This window comes from Talpa europaea (assembly GCF_964194135.1).
Source record: "Talpa europaea genome assembly, chromosome: 7".
Taxonomy (NCBI): domain Eukaryota; kingdom Metazoa; phylum Chordata; class Mammalia; order Eulipotyphla; family Talpidae; genus Talpa; species Talpa europaea.
Genome location: NC_140074.1, coordinates 108,836,507 through 108,852,186, shown reverse-complemented (window position 1 = coordinate 108,852,186; position 15,680 = coordinate 108,836,507). Strand labels below are relative to the sequence as shown.

General features: G+C 37.0%; 1 protein-coding gene across 3 annotated transcripts in view; it reads left to right on the top strand.

The window, feature by feature from the left end:
* VMP1 (vacuole membrane protein 1) overlaps positions 1–15,304 on the top strand; it is a gene marked incomplete at its 5' end in the record, with an annotated part of 85,639 nt that extends 70,335 nt beyond the window's left edge. For all 3 annotated transcript variants that reach the window (XM_084238655.1, XM_084238653.1, XM_084238654.1), the window contains 3 exons: positions 2,469–2,530; positions 14,161–14,263; positions 15,073–15,304. In XM_084238655.1, the coding sequence (XP_084094781.1) occupies positions 2,469–2,530; positions 14,161–14,263; positions 15,073–15,216 (309 nt within the window). In that variant the 3' untranslated portion in view covers positions 15,217–15,304. The remainder of the gene's footprint in view (positions 1–2,468; positions 2,531–14,160; positions 14,264–15,072) is intronic.
* Positions 15,305–15,680: the final 376 nt, after the last annotated feature.

Genomic DNA, 15,680 nt, shown 5'->3' with positions numbered 1-15,680 from the left:
CCTCTGGCCTACTCCCCAGTTCTTCTATGCATAAATAAATAAATGAATAAATAAAAATCTTTTAAAAAGCATTAAAGTGTTTGGAGAAAGAATCTAGAATTACTCATATTTAATCAAAGTATTATTAGTTCATTGAAAATAAATTTAATATTCCTTTTGGAACTCTAGTTGAATTTTTATGGCTTTCCTTTCTCTGAACTTTTTTTTTTTTTTTTAAGATTTATTTATTTATTTATTTATACAAGCACTGGGTACAGTCAGAAACGCAGGAGGGTGAGAGAATTCACCAGAGCCAGGGCAGAGAACAGAACAGGCAGACTGACGAAATATACTGCTGAGGGGAGCAGCGGGTGGCAGGAGAGGTCTGCGTGCCATGTGGGACCTTGCCCGGTGGCCAGGGATCATACCGGTGCTGCAGAGGCTGCAGGCAGCTTTGCTACCCAGCGCTCAACCACTGCGCCGCCAGGGAGGCCCCCTTTCTCTGAACTTTTATAGCACACTGTCTTCATCACTAAATGGCATTTATAGTTTTATCTTTATTCATATGTAGGTACTTACCATCTTTCTACTTATGTATAGGAAATTTTGTAAATTTCTTCAGGGTATTGAAGAAGTATCCTCATCTTTGTGTTCCCTAAAAATCTTATTAATTCCTGGGCCTCCCCTGGTGGCTCAGAGGTTGAGCGCTGGGTTGTAAGGCTGCCCGCAGCCTCTGCAACGCCAGTTCGATCCCCAGCCACCAGTGAGGGTCCCACCAAAAAAAAAAAAATCTTTATTAATTCCTTATATTGTTAATTATTAAGTACTTTTTATAGTATTTGTTGAATTCAGTTGAGAATATCTATTACTTGTTAGTCCTAAAGGCACATTATGTGTAAAGTAAGATATCAACATTTTTAGTTAATGGAGAGTAACTCAGTAAGAACAAATTGAAAATGCCCCAGTTGAGTCTACATCAAATTAAAGAGCTTCTGCACAGCAAAAGAGACAATAACAAAAACAAAGAGAAACCCCATCGACTGGGAGAACATTTTTGCACACAACACTAATGATAAAGGACTGATCACAAAAATTTACAAAGAGCTGATGAAACTCAACAAAAAAAATAATCCAGTCAAAAAATGGGCAGAAGAGCTAAAAAGATACTTCTCTGAAGAGGAAATGCAAATGGCCAACAGGCATATGAAAAAATGTTCAACATCACTTGTAATCAGGGAAATGCAAATCAAAACTACAATCTGACACCAGTGAGAATGGCACATATTAAAAAAACTAGCAGCAACGAATGTTGGCGAGGTTGTGGAGAAAAAGGAACTCTCCTGGACTGCTGGTGGGAGTGCAAACTGGTCCAACCACTATGGAGAGCTGTGTGGAGATTTCTGGACCTACTAAACATAGAGCTTCCACATAATCCATCAGTTGCACTCCTAGGTATTTACCCAAAAGACACAGAAACATCAATTCCAAAGAGCACCTGCACCCCTATGTTTATAGCAGCACTATTTACAATAGCTAAGCTATGGAAACAACCCAAATGCCCAAAAAATAGATGACTGGATCAAGAAGATGTGGTACATATACACCATGGAATATTACTTGGCATTCAAAAAAGATAAACACATGCAATTTGTAGCAACATGGATGGAGCTGGAAGGGATCATGCTCAGCGAAATAAGCCAGAAAGAAAAAGAAAAATACCGGGTGGTCTCACTCATAGCAGGAATCTAGAAAACTTAAATGAGAGACCAGGAAAAAGAATAACTATAAGAAAGTAAAAATCAAAATCAACAAACAACTATGAACCAGAGACACTATGTGGGGGTGCGGGGCGGGGAAAGGAGATTTGGGGTCAAAATAAGGGGGTTGCAATTGTATGGGGAATATAAAAATAAAATTTAAATTTTAAAAAAATGAAAAGAAAATGCCCCAGTTGATAAAGATCCTCAATAACCTGTTGATGCCTTTACTTGTACTCCAAGCCTGAAAGTCCAAGCTCATTTGGAATCTGAGAATGGAACTTGCATGATACATCTATAAAAACTTTTCCTAAATGACAGTCTTGTCAAGATCTTTTAGATTAACCATAGCCAGATCCCGGTCATTAGCTTTTATTTCAGTGGTGGAGATTATCTGGGAACCTAGGACTTTGGGTGTAACCACAATTCTAAGATCCCTAAGACACGGGGAATATCTACCCGGTCTTGGGTTTCATGATAATAATTTTTAGATAATCATATATCCTAGTAAGACTTGAGCCTCATCTTTCCTAGTGCCTAGGGAAAAACATCGTCAAAATACTAAGTAGGTGACAACTGCCTGTGAAACATCAGAGTTTTTGTTTTTTAAGAATTTTGAACATTATGGTAACGATCAGAACCTCATTTTTTTTTTTTTACTGTTATCAGAATTGTACATTTAAATTGGCTTTTGTGAAAAAGAAAATATTTTAACTGGTATTTTCTTTACAGAAAATCTTCGTTATAATAACATTCAGCAAACACATAGTGGAGCAGATGGTGGCTTTCATTGGGTAAGTAATTCTTTCAGGACTGATATTAATTTTGTCACTGTTTGAATGGGAGGAAATATATAAAAGACTTTATTGGGATAGAATTTGAAAGATAAAATCTTTTCCCTTCTTAACCTATAGCAAGGAAGGTTAAGCTCAGGTTATGCTTCTTTAATTTTAAGTCAGTCATATATCATGTCATATAATCTTGATTTATAAGAAGCTTTGGAGTTTGAGACTATAACTCCTCCAAAGAAGTAAAAAATTCCCTTTATCTAAAAAATGTGTTAGGGGCCTACTCGGTGGTACAAGGGGTTAAGTCTCAGCACTATGAAGCTATCAGCAGCCACTGCAGCACTAGTTTGATCCCCGGCCAGGGAGCTAACCTATATGGCACAGCAGATCTCTCCTGTCTCGCCTGCTGTGCCCTTCAGGAAGCCACTGTTAACCTTTCTAATTTCCAGCCAAGATGTGAAATGTCCTGTATGAAATTATTTTACAGTTTAATTAAAACTGGCTCATCAGTGATTTTTGTTTAAAGCTTTATTTAGTTTATGCATACAAGAGCCTGGGGTATAGGGCAGACGTAGGGGGGAGAGTGAAAGGATTTACCAGAGACAGAGTAGGGAGCAGAATAGGTGAATCTATTGAAATACACTGCCAAGGGGAGTAGCGGGCAAGACAGGAGAGATCTGCTGAATCATTTGGTTAGTTCCCTGGCCCTGAATGGAACTTGTACTGCAGTGGCTGCCAATAGCATCATAGTGCTGAGACTTAATCTCTTGCACCACCAGGGAGGCCCTTTTTTAGTTTTTATTTCATGAAAAGCATCATACTGCATGAAGTCTTTTGGGGTTTTTCATTTATCATATTATTGTTACTGTATTTTGCTAAAGATTTTTCATTTTGACTGCTATGTATTTTTTCACTATGTAGTCTGTTCATCCACTGTCCCATTGAAACACATTTGGAATGTTTCCATGTTTTTGCTTGTTTGTTTTGATGTTTTGAACAATGCTACTGTATTTCTTTCTTTCTTTTTTTTAATTAATTAATTAATCTATTTATTTATACAAGCACTGGGTACAGTCAGAAGCGCGGGAGGGTGAGTGAATTCACCAGAGCCAGAGCGGGGAGCAGAGCAGGCAGAAGGACCGAAGTACACTGCTGAGGGGAGCAGCGGGCGGCAGGAGAGGTCTGCGCGCCATGCGGGACCCTCCTCCCGTGGCCGGGGAGCAGCTGGGGATTGAAACAGCGCTGCAGGGGCTGCAGGCAGCTTCACAACCCAGCGCTCAACCGCTGCGCCACCGGGGAGGCCCCGCTACTGTATTTCTTAGTGTAACATAGATAAGGATTATAAAAACCCTAAAAGTATGATGTAAGGGTTAACATAAAAGAGAGGAAAGATGCATCAAAAGGAGATTAGACATATGCAAGATAACTCGACTCTTAGTTTTGTCTACAGCCAAATTCAGGCAAATTCTCATCCCCAAGTGGGAGAGAGTTAGTGGTGACTGTTACACCTCTGGTGAGGTTTAGTGTTAATTTTATGCAAATTTGAATGGTATGCTGATGACTGAAGGAAATATCCCTTTTCAAAGGACTTTTAATCTCAATTTAGTTATGGAGTAGCCCAGCTGAATTTGATACTTTATGTATGCTTTTGGCCTGTCGTATTTTTAGTACAGTGTGTCTTTTATATGACAGCCCCAAGGTTCCATAGAGAATGTAAGCCCTACCTCCAAAACTTACTATAATTTGAAGAATATTTCCTTCCCTCAACCAGAAATAATAATTAATAGATTTATCTCTTGGACAGTTTCATTAGGTTTAAGGAAATTTATCCCTATTTTCTATTCCTAGATCAGGATTGATATAGCTCTAATAAATGGACATTCGAACAGATGTAATGAAGCTATTACATATTTTGAGAGAGGCTAGGATACAAATAATACCCTTGAGAAAAAGCCCTTTGGTTTATGGTATGTTTGGCAGTAAGACAGAGAAAGGGTTCTGAAAAAAAAGATTAAGCATGTAATGGAGTTTTTTACTTTTTCATCTCCTCAGTTGAAATAAGCCAGGGAACAGAACCAAAGAACCACAGAACTTTAGAGCTTCAGAGGCATTGCATTTGTTGCAGTCTTTCATTATTATTATTATTATTATTACAATTTAAAATAATTTTTATTTAATTTTAGACTTTCTCCAATGAGAGAGCATGACCAAGTCTAACTTTAAAATCATGATTAAAATGACATGTTCTGTATTCCCACCAAACACAGAATGAGAATTCCCAGAAAATAAAATTAAGCATATGACTCGTAACAAACCATATGCAGAACATTGGCTTGTTGTCAGGTTGCCAGGGCCTTATTGGAAGACAAAGTCCCCAGTTTTACCACACAAGAAATTTTCCATAACTCAATCATTGAATTTGGGGGATGGGGTTAGCTAGAACAGGGACTTTTTAACCAGATACAGAATGTTCCATGCTCTTCTTTGCTGTCTCCTGTTTCTGAGTTAACTTGATATCTGACCTCAGAGTCGAACTTGCCTGTGGCAAGAGAGATCATTTTAACCAGTGAGTAATTAAATGCTTGAATCTTAATGTTGTTTCTTGTTCCTTGCTCTATGACAAGTGGTCAGAATGAGCTATGTTGGCCTGGACTTTTTCTTCCAGAGAAAGAAAATCTGTCCTTTCACTTTAAAGTATAAAATGGCTTATGTACTAATTCTCTTTGACTGTGATCATTGTAAAATCAGAAAAGGTTATAGAAATGTGGAACACAAGTATTTGTAGTAACTGAAAGTAGATAGAGATTTTGAGACCCCAGCTGCTGATTTTAACATAATCTTCTGTAGTGTAGGCAAAAAAACTCCTTTCTTTTCATGTCTTCATGTAGTATATTATCTTCTCCTTTGACCCTTGACTTGTATATTTTTGTTATAGATATTGGGGACAGCATAATTAAGGTTTAAAGCAGAAACTCAAGTTAGACTGTTAGATGAGGAGTGGACATTGTATTAGAAGTTACCATTGACAATATTTAGCACATTTCCATCGAATGAAGACCAAAACCCTATTATATCAGATAATAGAATTGTTAGGGAAAGGAAAAGTAGGCCAAAGTTATGCCTAATACATTTTTTTAAAAGATTTATTTATTTATGCATACAAGAACTGGGGTAGGGGCCAGAGGTGTGGGGGGTGAGAGGATCCACCAGAGACAGAGTGGGGAACAGAACAGGCAGATTGACTGAAATGCACTGCTGAGCAGAGCAGCAGGTGAATCAGGAGGAGGTCTGCTGTGCCATAGCACCCTGGCTGGGGATTGAACTCGTGCTGCAGTGAGTGCGGATTGCTTCATACGTTGCATCTTAACCCCTTGCACCTCCAGGGAGGCCCATGCCTAATACATTTTAAGTGTTCTATATATATTTGTTGGCTACATTATTTCATTAATTCATTATTAGGACAGACCTTTGTGTATTGTAGGCTGAGAGAAAGACTAGCAAAAACTAGAGTGGAAAATACAAAGGGAAACAAGAAAGTATGGGAGTTGGAAAGTCGCGAATCGTAAGAATTCACTGTGCCAGATGTTTTTTGTACATTTTTATTAAATATGCATAGCAAAACCTGTCATCACTGTCTAGTTGGAAAAACAAAACAAAAAATGTTAATTCTTATAAATGGTAAGAGATAAAGAAAATAAGATCAAAAGCCTGAGTAGGTTGATATCCTCCTAATCAAATGTTCCTTTAATACTGGAGTGAAGATCTTTAGAAGTAGAAAAGAGAGGGACGTGGGAGCACTGTCAAAAGTAGTGAGGTAGTCTGCTTGAGTTGGAGGTTCGGATGAAAAAATGCCAGTTTCAAATGGCACTGCTGTGTGAATTTCATGGGGAGTCAGACTGAATTGCTTTGTCCACTCTCCTCCTCATACTTGTATCTACCTTGTGCAGCTATGTAAGTAGTTCTTGCCCATGTTACTGTGTGTGAGAAAGCTTCTGGATTTGTTCTGTAGGTTTAAATGCATTATTTCTCTCTCATCACCCTTCAAGATTAAATTTATTGAGGGCAAAGATTTTTAATTTTGGCTATCTACTGCATTTACTGATTTTTCTGCCTAAACTAATGATTGGAATAACTAGATTGTTCTTATATGAGATTACATTCCAATGAATATATTTTTTAATCCCCATGTTATCAGCCATTTAGAATAATCTAAAGGCCAATAAATTCCATGTTATTTTACCTTAAATTTTAAATTCTGCAGACTACACTTTATTCTTGACTTTTGAGTCTGGGTTCCTGTTAGTGATTTTATTCTTAGAACTCAGTGGGTGTTGGCCAGTCCCAGATTTGTCATCTAAAATGACACCACTCTCATTTTCTGTAACAGAAATCAGTTGATTTTTAACAGGGTTTTGTTTTGGCAGCCAATCACTTTTACTCGATTCTAGATCCCTCTAGTCTCATTCATTAACATAAATGCATGCTTGGCTCAAGTCTACTTTCTAAATGAGGCTTTGTTTTCAAAAGCTTCCCTTACTGATAGTACATTTAAAAGAGTAGCTGCTAGTTACCAGTAGGTCTTACTTCCATTCTGATTCTTACAGAAAACAATTCCAAATGTTCAAAAGTATGGGCAGTTGTGAATTCTTTTTCTGAACGAAACCTGTGATAGAAATAGGCGCTGAGGCAATAGCAACAACACACCTGACATTTCTGGATAAAGCAATGGTCTTCCTTCTACACAGCCAATAAAAAACGGATGGTGTCATGTGTTTATAATACCACTCAGCACACAACGGACTAACCTGAATACAAAAGAGGTTTTAATCATTTGAAAGAGGCACAGATGCGAATGAAATTCAAGCTGTTTTAATCCCAAATCCTGAGGTTGAATCACAACAGAATTTTAGACTATGCCAGACTATCAACTCAAACATGTATGTATGAGAGAGTCCTAAACTTTTTAGAGTAGCATAATTTTCATCTTGAATTTGTTTTAATTTGGGGTGCTCTTACAAGATCCTTGAAATGTAAAGGAACTTGATTTGAATGGGCTACCACATTTGAGAGCCAAAAGCAAGTAGAATATATCAGTTACCAGTTTTTTTCCTTAGACTATCAGCTTCAAAGACTCATTAATTAAATGGGAAAGTTAATAATATTTTCATTCTAGTTACACAGGATGACTGGATCCCATTCTTAGTAGATTAAATATAAATTGTTTTGTTATTAGCCGTCAGTTCATTTACTTGTCATATTCCTGGTTAATTGGGTATCAATTTGTATCTCTTTTTTGTCTTTATCCTCACTCTAATTGCTATACTGTAAGGCTATAAATATTAATGGCAGTCAGCATGATGGTCTTTGCTTTCTTTAGAAAGATTTCATGATAAGCTTACCCTCTAACCCCTCTCTTCAGAGCAATCTACCTTTGGAGAAAAGACAGTTTCACTTGGAGGGCGATCTATCATTGTTGCATCAGGCCAGGAGTCAGAGATCCATTCTGAGTCACTGTGAATAAAGATTTAGTATTGGTTGCACCCAGGAAAACTGGTGGTTAAATACTGTGAGAATCTTTATCAGACAGGAAATGACAACTCATTAAAATATTAACTGTTAAGGCTGTTTAGATCACTGCCTGGAGGAAGCAGAGGGAAATTTAATTTTACAATGTTTAACTAAAATGTGCCCATTTCTGAAAACAGAACTATCTATAAGACTTTTATCAGAGAAAGGGAGTTCTTATTCCAACTTGTTATTGAACTTTATCATACTGTCATTGCCTCTTTGTACAGAAGACAGGTCAGCATGTAATGGGGATGGGATGGGGAAGAGTTTTTATATCATCCCTAAAAATATGTCAAGTACCTTAATTGTAAAACTCTCTTCAGCAAGTCTGTGAGCTTCAGCTGAAAGACCATTTTCTGTTTAGGTCTCTATTCCTATATTCCTGAGCCAAGTCTGAACTGAAAGAATTATTCTCTGCAGTCAGAGGATAAATTCATTAATTATATACAGTGTGACTTTGTCTCAAACAAAAAGATTCTAAGAGGGCCTCCCTAGTAGCACAGGGGTTAAGGTTTCAGCACTATCAAGCTATCAGCAGCCACTGCAGCTTAAGTTCAATCCCCAGCCAGGGAGCTGATCCACATGGAGCAGCAGACCTCTCCTGTATCACCTGCTGCTCCCCTTAGCAGTGTATTTCAGTAGATCCACCTATTCTGCTTCCCACTCTGTCTCTGGTGAATCCTCTCAACCCCCACACCTCTGGCCTACACCCCAACTCTTGTATGCATAAATAAATAAAATAAATTTTTAAAAAATGGGGCTAGGAAACAGTGAGCGTTTCACAGTACAAAAGAGAGTGGGCATGGCACAATGTATTGTGGTTTTTTTGTATGGCCTATTAATCAGATTTATAGCTTATAATTCCCAGTTTTAACCAAACTAATTCTCACAAATCAGATAACTGGCTTTAAAAGATTCCTATTAAAAAAGTAAGACAGTAGGAGGAAGATAATACTGATAATACCTTTACAAGGAATAGCAAAAAACGATGCAGCATTGACGTTTCATCTGTTACTAATATATGTCTATAGAAACTAACCAAAAATTTTAGAAGTTATCAATCTTAATAAAGGACAAGCATATATATGCCTTGAAGTGTTTGCTAATGATAGCACAAAGGCCATAATAATTAGTAAAACATTTAAATTTAAAAAATTTTTAACTTTACCCTTCCATCTTTATTTTAATCCTTTTTAATTTGTATTTGTGTACTACTTGTGTGATTATACATATATCAAAAATGCTTGTTGACCATTGGTCTAAGCTGCTCTGCCATTAAAAAATACTAGTTTACTAGTAGTTTATTTCAGAAGCTGTTTGTTATACTTTCTAAATTATAGCAGCACTAGGATTGATTAAATCTTCTCTTCCCTTTCTTTTAATACTACCACTGGCCTGACTCTTATTCAAAAATCATTTCCTCCCATTTGTAAACTTTTAGAGGTTTGGCTGATCACAAGCTGAGATGATTGTTAAAGACTTTCTGATTAATCACTAGATGGATGTTAAATAAATTACCCTCAAATGACTGCATAAACAATAAAAAAAGTTTAAAAACCATTGTGCCCACATTTTTTTCTAAGAAAGATCAAGCATATTATTATAGCCTTACTGGGAACCCTGTCAGGCACTGTGTTTTCAAGAAAGACGATGTAACTTGCTAGGATCCTCAAAAAAATTGGTTAAGAAAGGAACAGAGTCTATATTAAACACAAAGTTTTACTTTTTTAATAGCCATTTAATTCCTTTTGCATATTTTAGCTGTTTTGAATTAATATACGCACTGTGAAACAAGTGCTATACAAGACAAATCAACTATTTTTTTTAAGTTTTTTTTTTTCTGTTATTAAGCACTGTCTCCCAGTTTTGTGATGGTAGATAGTAACAAAAAAACACACACCTCATTGGAAAAATCCAAACAGATTCATGAACAGGAAAATTTCGGTTCTTCTAACAGCAAGTCCTAATTTAATGATTACCTCCATGATGAGAAGCAATTCAAAGTAAATCAGATGGTGTATATTTTCTATCTGGAAAACCAAATTGTTTGAGACTTACACAATTTAAAAGAACTCCCTTGAAAACAAGAATATAATGACTGATGAATTTTTGGGTTGGGTGTGTACTCGGGACTAAACAACAAATGAAATTTTAAGCATTTTGAAAAACTGGAGTAATCCTCCACCCACTCTCTATGTAACCTTTGCCAATTGTGATGCTTCCTCTGGAAGATTTTCTGGTTTTTGTGGGTACAGAGAATATTGCAGACCTTTATTTATATGAGTAAATATAAAGAGGGTTTAAAATACAGATTCCTGATTAAAAAAGTGATTTCCAACACAAAAGTAACTTTTAAAACCATAGGAAAATACCAGATATTGATTGCAAATTGTTTAGAACAGTTGACAGAAACTTGCAAGGATGATTAGATTGTTTCTGTTTTAACACATACTAAGGTATGTAAGCATGGCAAATTTTGTTCCCATGAACCACTTTTGAACTTTGTGTGGATTTGGACTTTTGTGCTTTTTTTTTTTCATTACTGATTTTTCCTTTTGTTTGCATTTTCTGAGATTGTTTCCTTTATTAAAATTTGGAGCCAACGTGCAAAAATTGTAATAAAAGTAATTTGTTGAAAATTTGTTTGTAATGAGTTAAACTATCTAGAAATGTGTATTTTCTAGTTAAGCTAGAAAATGTATATGCCAGGAAAACAGATCAAGGTATTACTATCCACAAACTTTTTTTATTTATTTATTTAATATTTTCTCACCTAGGAAAGTGACTATTTACAAGTCTTAGTGGAACAGTTGAATGAAAAATAATTCTATGTCTTTGTTGTCCTCCTTATGTTCTTCTATATCACAACACTATAACACTTAGAATTTAATACCTAGCACCTACTGCCTCCACAGAGGACTTCACCCACTCACTATGGGTTGAGATGACACTCTTATCCGGGTGCACAGGATACTCTGAATTTTAATGACTTTTAGAGAATGGTATTTAAGCTATTTGCTATGCTAACTATAAAAAGTCACTGAACTATGAGGCACGTTATTCCCAGAATCCCATATCCCTACCCCTCATGTACCCTAAATTAATCTTAAATGTCAAAATGGACTCTAGCTTGTGTCTGCTGCTTGAAAATAACTTGAGGGACGAGGTTATGGACTGCTGTGTTTACCTTAAATACAAGTTAAGACAGACAACTGTAATATCAGTTTTTCTATAGTCCATTGGTAAAGCATCTTTAATGTTCATATGGAAAGATCTAGAATGAGAATGCTTTTGTACAAACTGACACATTATTTGTGGAGATAGAGAAATGAAAATAGAACTAAAATTTTGATGACTATAAAAAGATTAAGAGGATCTGATAAGGAAATGATCGATCTACCTTTGGAGAAGGTAGTTCATAGTAGTTTGGGTTAATATATTACTATAAAAACTTTTAACTTGCCTATTTTCAACTGTTTTCTCTTATGGGAAACTTCATAGAGATAGATCCCATCCCACCACTAAAAACTCCAGAGCACCTTGAAAATTTAATCTCAACATTAGCCCAATATAATTATTTGAAAGTTGTACATCATGTAAATATATAATGATATACATTCTCTATCAGCTAACGTATATAGCTCACAGTGGACTTACAATGGCAAATACTTACTTTTTCAAATTATTTTGACCAGAGGTTAGAATGAATGATTGTTCCCAATTCCTTCCTTATTCCACCCAACAACAAAATAGTAGGATCTTTCTTACATTTGAATCTTGATTCTTAATTTCCTCTTTTTTTTTTTTTTTTTTAAATTTTCTAGAGGCATGTCTTATTTATTTATTATTTGTTTGTTTGGTTGGTTTATACATGCACTGGCTAGTCAGAAGCGCGGGAGGGTGAGAGAATTCACCAGAGCCAGAGCAGGGAGCAGAGCAGGCAGAAGGACCGAAGTACACTGCTGAGGGGAGCAGCGGGCGGCAGGAGAGGTCTGCACACCATGTGGGACCCTCCTCCAGTGGCCGGGGAGCAGCCGGGGATCGAACCGGCGCCGCAGAGGCCGTGGGTAGCTTCGCAACCCAGCGCTCAACCGCTGCGCCACCGGGGAGGCCCCCTTAATTTCCTCTTGAAATAAATTGCTTGTCTGTGACTATCCTTGAGAGTTTGAGATAATGACATATAAGGTATTGTTTTTAAGGGTGAATGAATCAATTTCTGAAGGAAAGGTCTGATAAATTTGCATTCTTCAAAGCCAGTCTTTGTCCATGTATTTTGCTGGAATTGTTTTTTCTTTTTTCATATTTATATGATTTTTCAAGTGTGAATAGATACTATTTGCATTTCCATATGTTTTACATAAGGAACTACCAGAAGAAAAAAATCTCTTTTCTAAAGAGAAAAAGTCTGTACTATTGTACCTACGTAGTTAAAGAGTCATTACTGATAAACAGCCTGAAAGCTCAACACAGCTCTTGTAAGATCAGGTAAAAGTCAATGAGAGAAAAAGACAGATTGAGACTTCTGCTTCTCCATCTTTGATATCATGTGTGTCTTCTGGTGTATGTAATCAGTGTAGCTGCTTCCTCTACTACATATGCAGGCCGTTTTTCATGTCCTTCATTGTTCATAAAAAGGACCTTTTGACAAATTCATCTCACACTGATCTCGTTTTTCTCCTTCCAGTGTGTATCTTCAGAACCAGAAATTTTAGTGTTGATTTGTAAATTCTTTTGTAAGCAAATATTGATATTTTGAATCCCTGCAACGATTTTAAGTTAAGTTCCTGTGAGCGACACTTTCTTGCAGTTCCCCACCCCCACGTCGCGCCTTTTACCCATTGAACACAAAGTTAGGAAGGACTCCATTCAGTGTGGTTGATCGTTAATAGAGTCAAAGAAAAATATCAACCAGGAGTTAGGTATTTTGTTAGTTTAGGATAAATATAGTAGGAAGAAAATTCTCTTCCTCTGCACTTCTGTTTTTTATTGTAGAAAGCAGCAACTAAATTGTTCTAGAAAAGAAGTGAAGTTAATTTAATAGGGAGAGCATTAGGCACTGCTACAAATACATACTGAAAAGCCTTTAGCTAGCCTTGGGAGACTGGGTTCACTCACCTTTTAACCCTGTTATGACAGATGAGATAATAAAGGGTACAGAAAATGAGGTGTTTGCTTTTTCTAAGTTGCCCCCAAGTTACCATTTAAATGAAGAAAGAAAAAAAAACCGCCTGCTATCACTTCTAAAACGGGAGCCTGGTAGCTAGAGTTGCCAAACCGGTTTAACAGCACAGCCTCCACGTATTCTGGCTGAGAAGGAGCTACAAGTACATAAACTTATCAGAGATCACTATCCCAGTCATTTCAGAACAAGTTGTTTAGTAATGTACTGTAGTTTCTGTGCAAATCATCTACCATAAACCACAAAGTGATTCAAGGTTCATAGTTCCTTCTTTGTTCCTTTGTTAATCACTGACTTCTGACTAGTGGGAGGTGCCTCCCAAATTTGCTAATGCATTCTTTTTGGATAAGGATGACGCACAGATTGTCCTAATAAGGACTTAGATTGAGAAAGGACCGCCCCCTCTGAGAAGATGGGACAAGTCTGAGAGAGGGCGGGCAGTTTCTTTTTCAACTAAGGATGACACAAGCATAAGTCATTTCCTTATTAATCGGTTCAAACCAGTTCTTACAGGAACTGGTGGTGATAAATGTGGGACTTCTCAGAAGTCATTCATTTTATTCTTTGTACCACACCAGTGCGCAGCATCAGCTCTGCTGGCCTCACTCTGAGAACGAACTCTAAATGCTAGGAAGGGCTCAGCTCCTAATGCCTCGCAAATATGTTAACAGGAGAGATTTTTCTCCTTTAAGGGGCTCTAAAGGCTGAATTTTTATTCACTAAAACAAATTCAAAGGATTTCAGCAGCTCTGCTGATGTATTTTTTTTTCCTCTTCCTATTCAATCTCTGCTTTTTGATTCCTGGTGGTAAGTGGATTATCTTTAATGTCTTTCTTGCTTTTCTTCCCAAATGTATCATTTCCCTTGGGCTACTGTACCCTGCTTCCAGTGCTGTCCCCGGCATAGGTCCGTCTCTGCAGAAGCCATTCCAGGAATACCTGGAGGCTCAGCGGCAGAAACTTCATCACAAAAGTGAAATGGATGCACCACAGGTGAGATTTTACTGTTTTCTTCTTCACCGCCCCCCCCTGCTCCCCTTCCCCACCTGCACTTCTTAAAACTGAAATTACAAGTGCTAGGCTCTCTTCCTTCTAACGTTGAGGCTTTTTACTCTCTGCTGGGAAATTTGTCTTTTTCTACATCAGAATATATAACTTCTATTTCAAGCATCTTTTTCCAAAAAAACAAAAGTAGGACTTACAGGAAATATTTGATTGTTATGTAAAGTGACCTTTACATAATAGCGTTTTGAACTGAGGTCATTTGACTATCTCCTTCATTTTTACTCTTTTTCATATGAAGGTGGGGAAATAAATAGACGTTTTAGCTGAACTTGAAGTTTTTAACTTAAACCCAGCCTGCCCTTTCTGTAAAACAGTTCTATGGCAAAGGGAAAGACTAGAAGAGGATGAGTAAGCAATAACTTGAAATGAGAAACTTGGAGGAAGCACAGTTGGTTTTTTCTGATGGCCTTACACTCTTTACATGGCCCTTTGCTGCCCTCAGTTGACCAAACACGACTTCAGAAATCTATAACATTTATAAGAGCTGCTCCCACTACTGAAACAAGAATGTGTGACTATGTGGGCAGTACTCTCTACAAGTATCTACATGGTGACTTCAGAGAGTAGAATTTCAATCAGACTTTTTATTAAGTAGTAAAAAGACACAAGATGACCTCATCCTCTCCCCATTCTAAACTGTATTAACACATTATTTTCCGTAAAACATTGTAGATGATCTGCTGTCTTGCTACTAAACTAATGAAGTCTTGTGGATTGTTATGCATTTATTCCTGCAGGGAGAAAACTGGTTGTCCTGGATGTTTGAGAAGTTGGTGGTTGTAATGGTGTTTTACTTCATCCTATCCATCATTAACTCCATGGCACAAAGTTATGCCAAACGAATCCAGCAGCGGTTGAACTCCGAGGAGAAAACTAAATAAGCAGGAAAAGGTTGAACTCCGAGGAGAAAACTAAATAAGCAGGAAAAGGTTTTAACAGCAGAAAAAGTAGAATGAACGAGTTCTACCCTTAAATTGGGAGGACTCTGAAACAGAAAGGAAAATTGCCTTTTCCAAGCTGTATCAATTTAATTTTTTTTCCCTCAAAGTTTTGTCCCTATTTTGCACTCACATACTTTTCCTTTGTGTGTTAAGGTAAGGTATCCACCCTCGATTCAACCCAAGTTGTACTTTATTAGGGTGGAATGTGATGTTCAGCAGCAAACTTAGCAGAAACCGGCCTTCAATTTATTGCTTTGAAGAGGCCCATATGGTACAATTAAAGAATTCCAGACAACAAAAAATATAGTTCCTAAGTATGTTAAATTTGTCAAGGTTTTAAGGTTTGTCACAAATGACTACTTTGTTTTTCTAAGTCATCAAAATGTATATAAATTATACTAGAT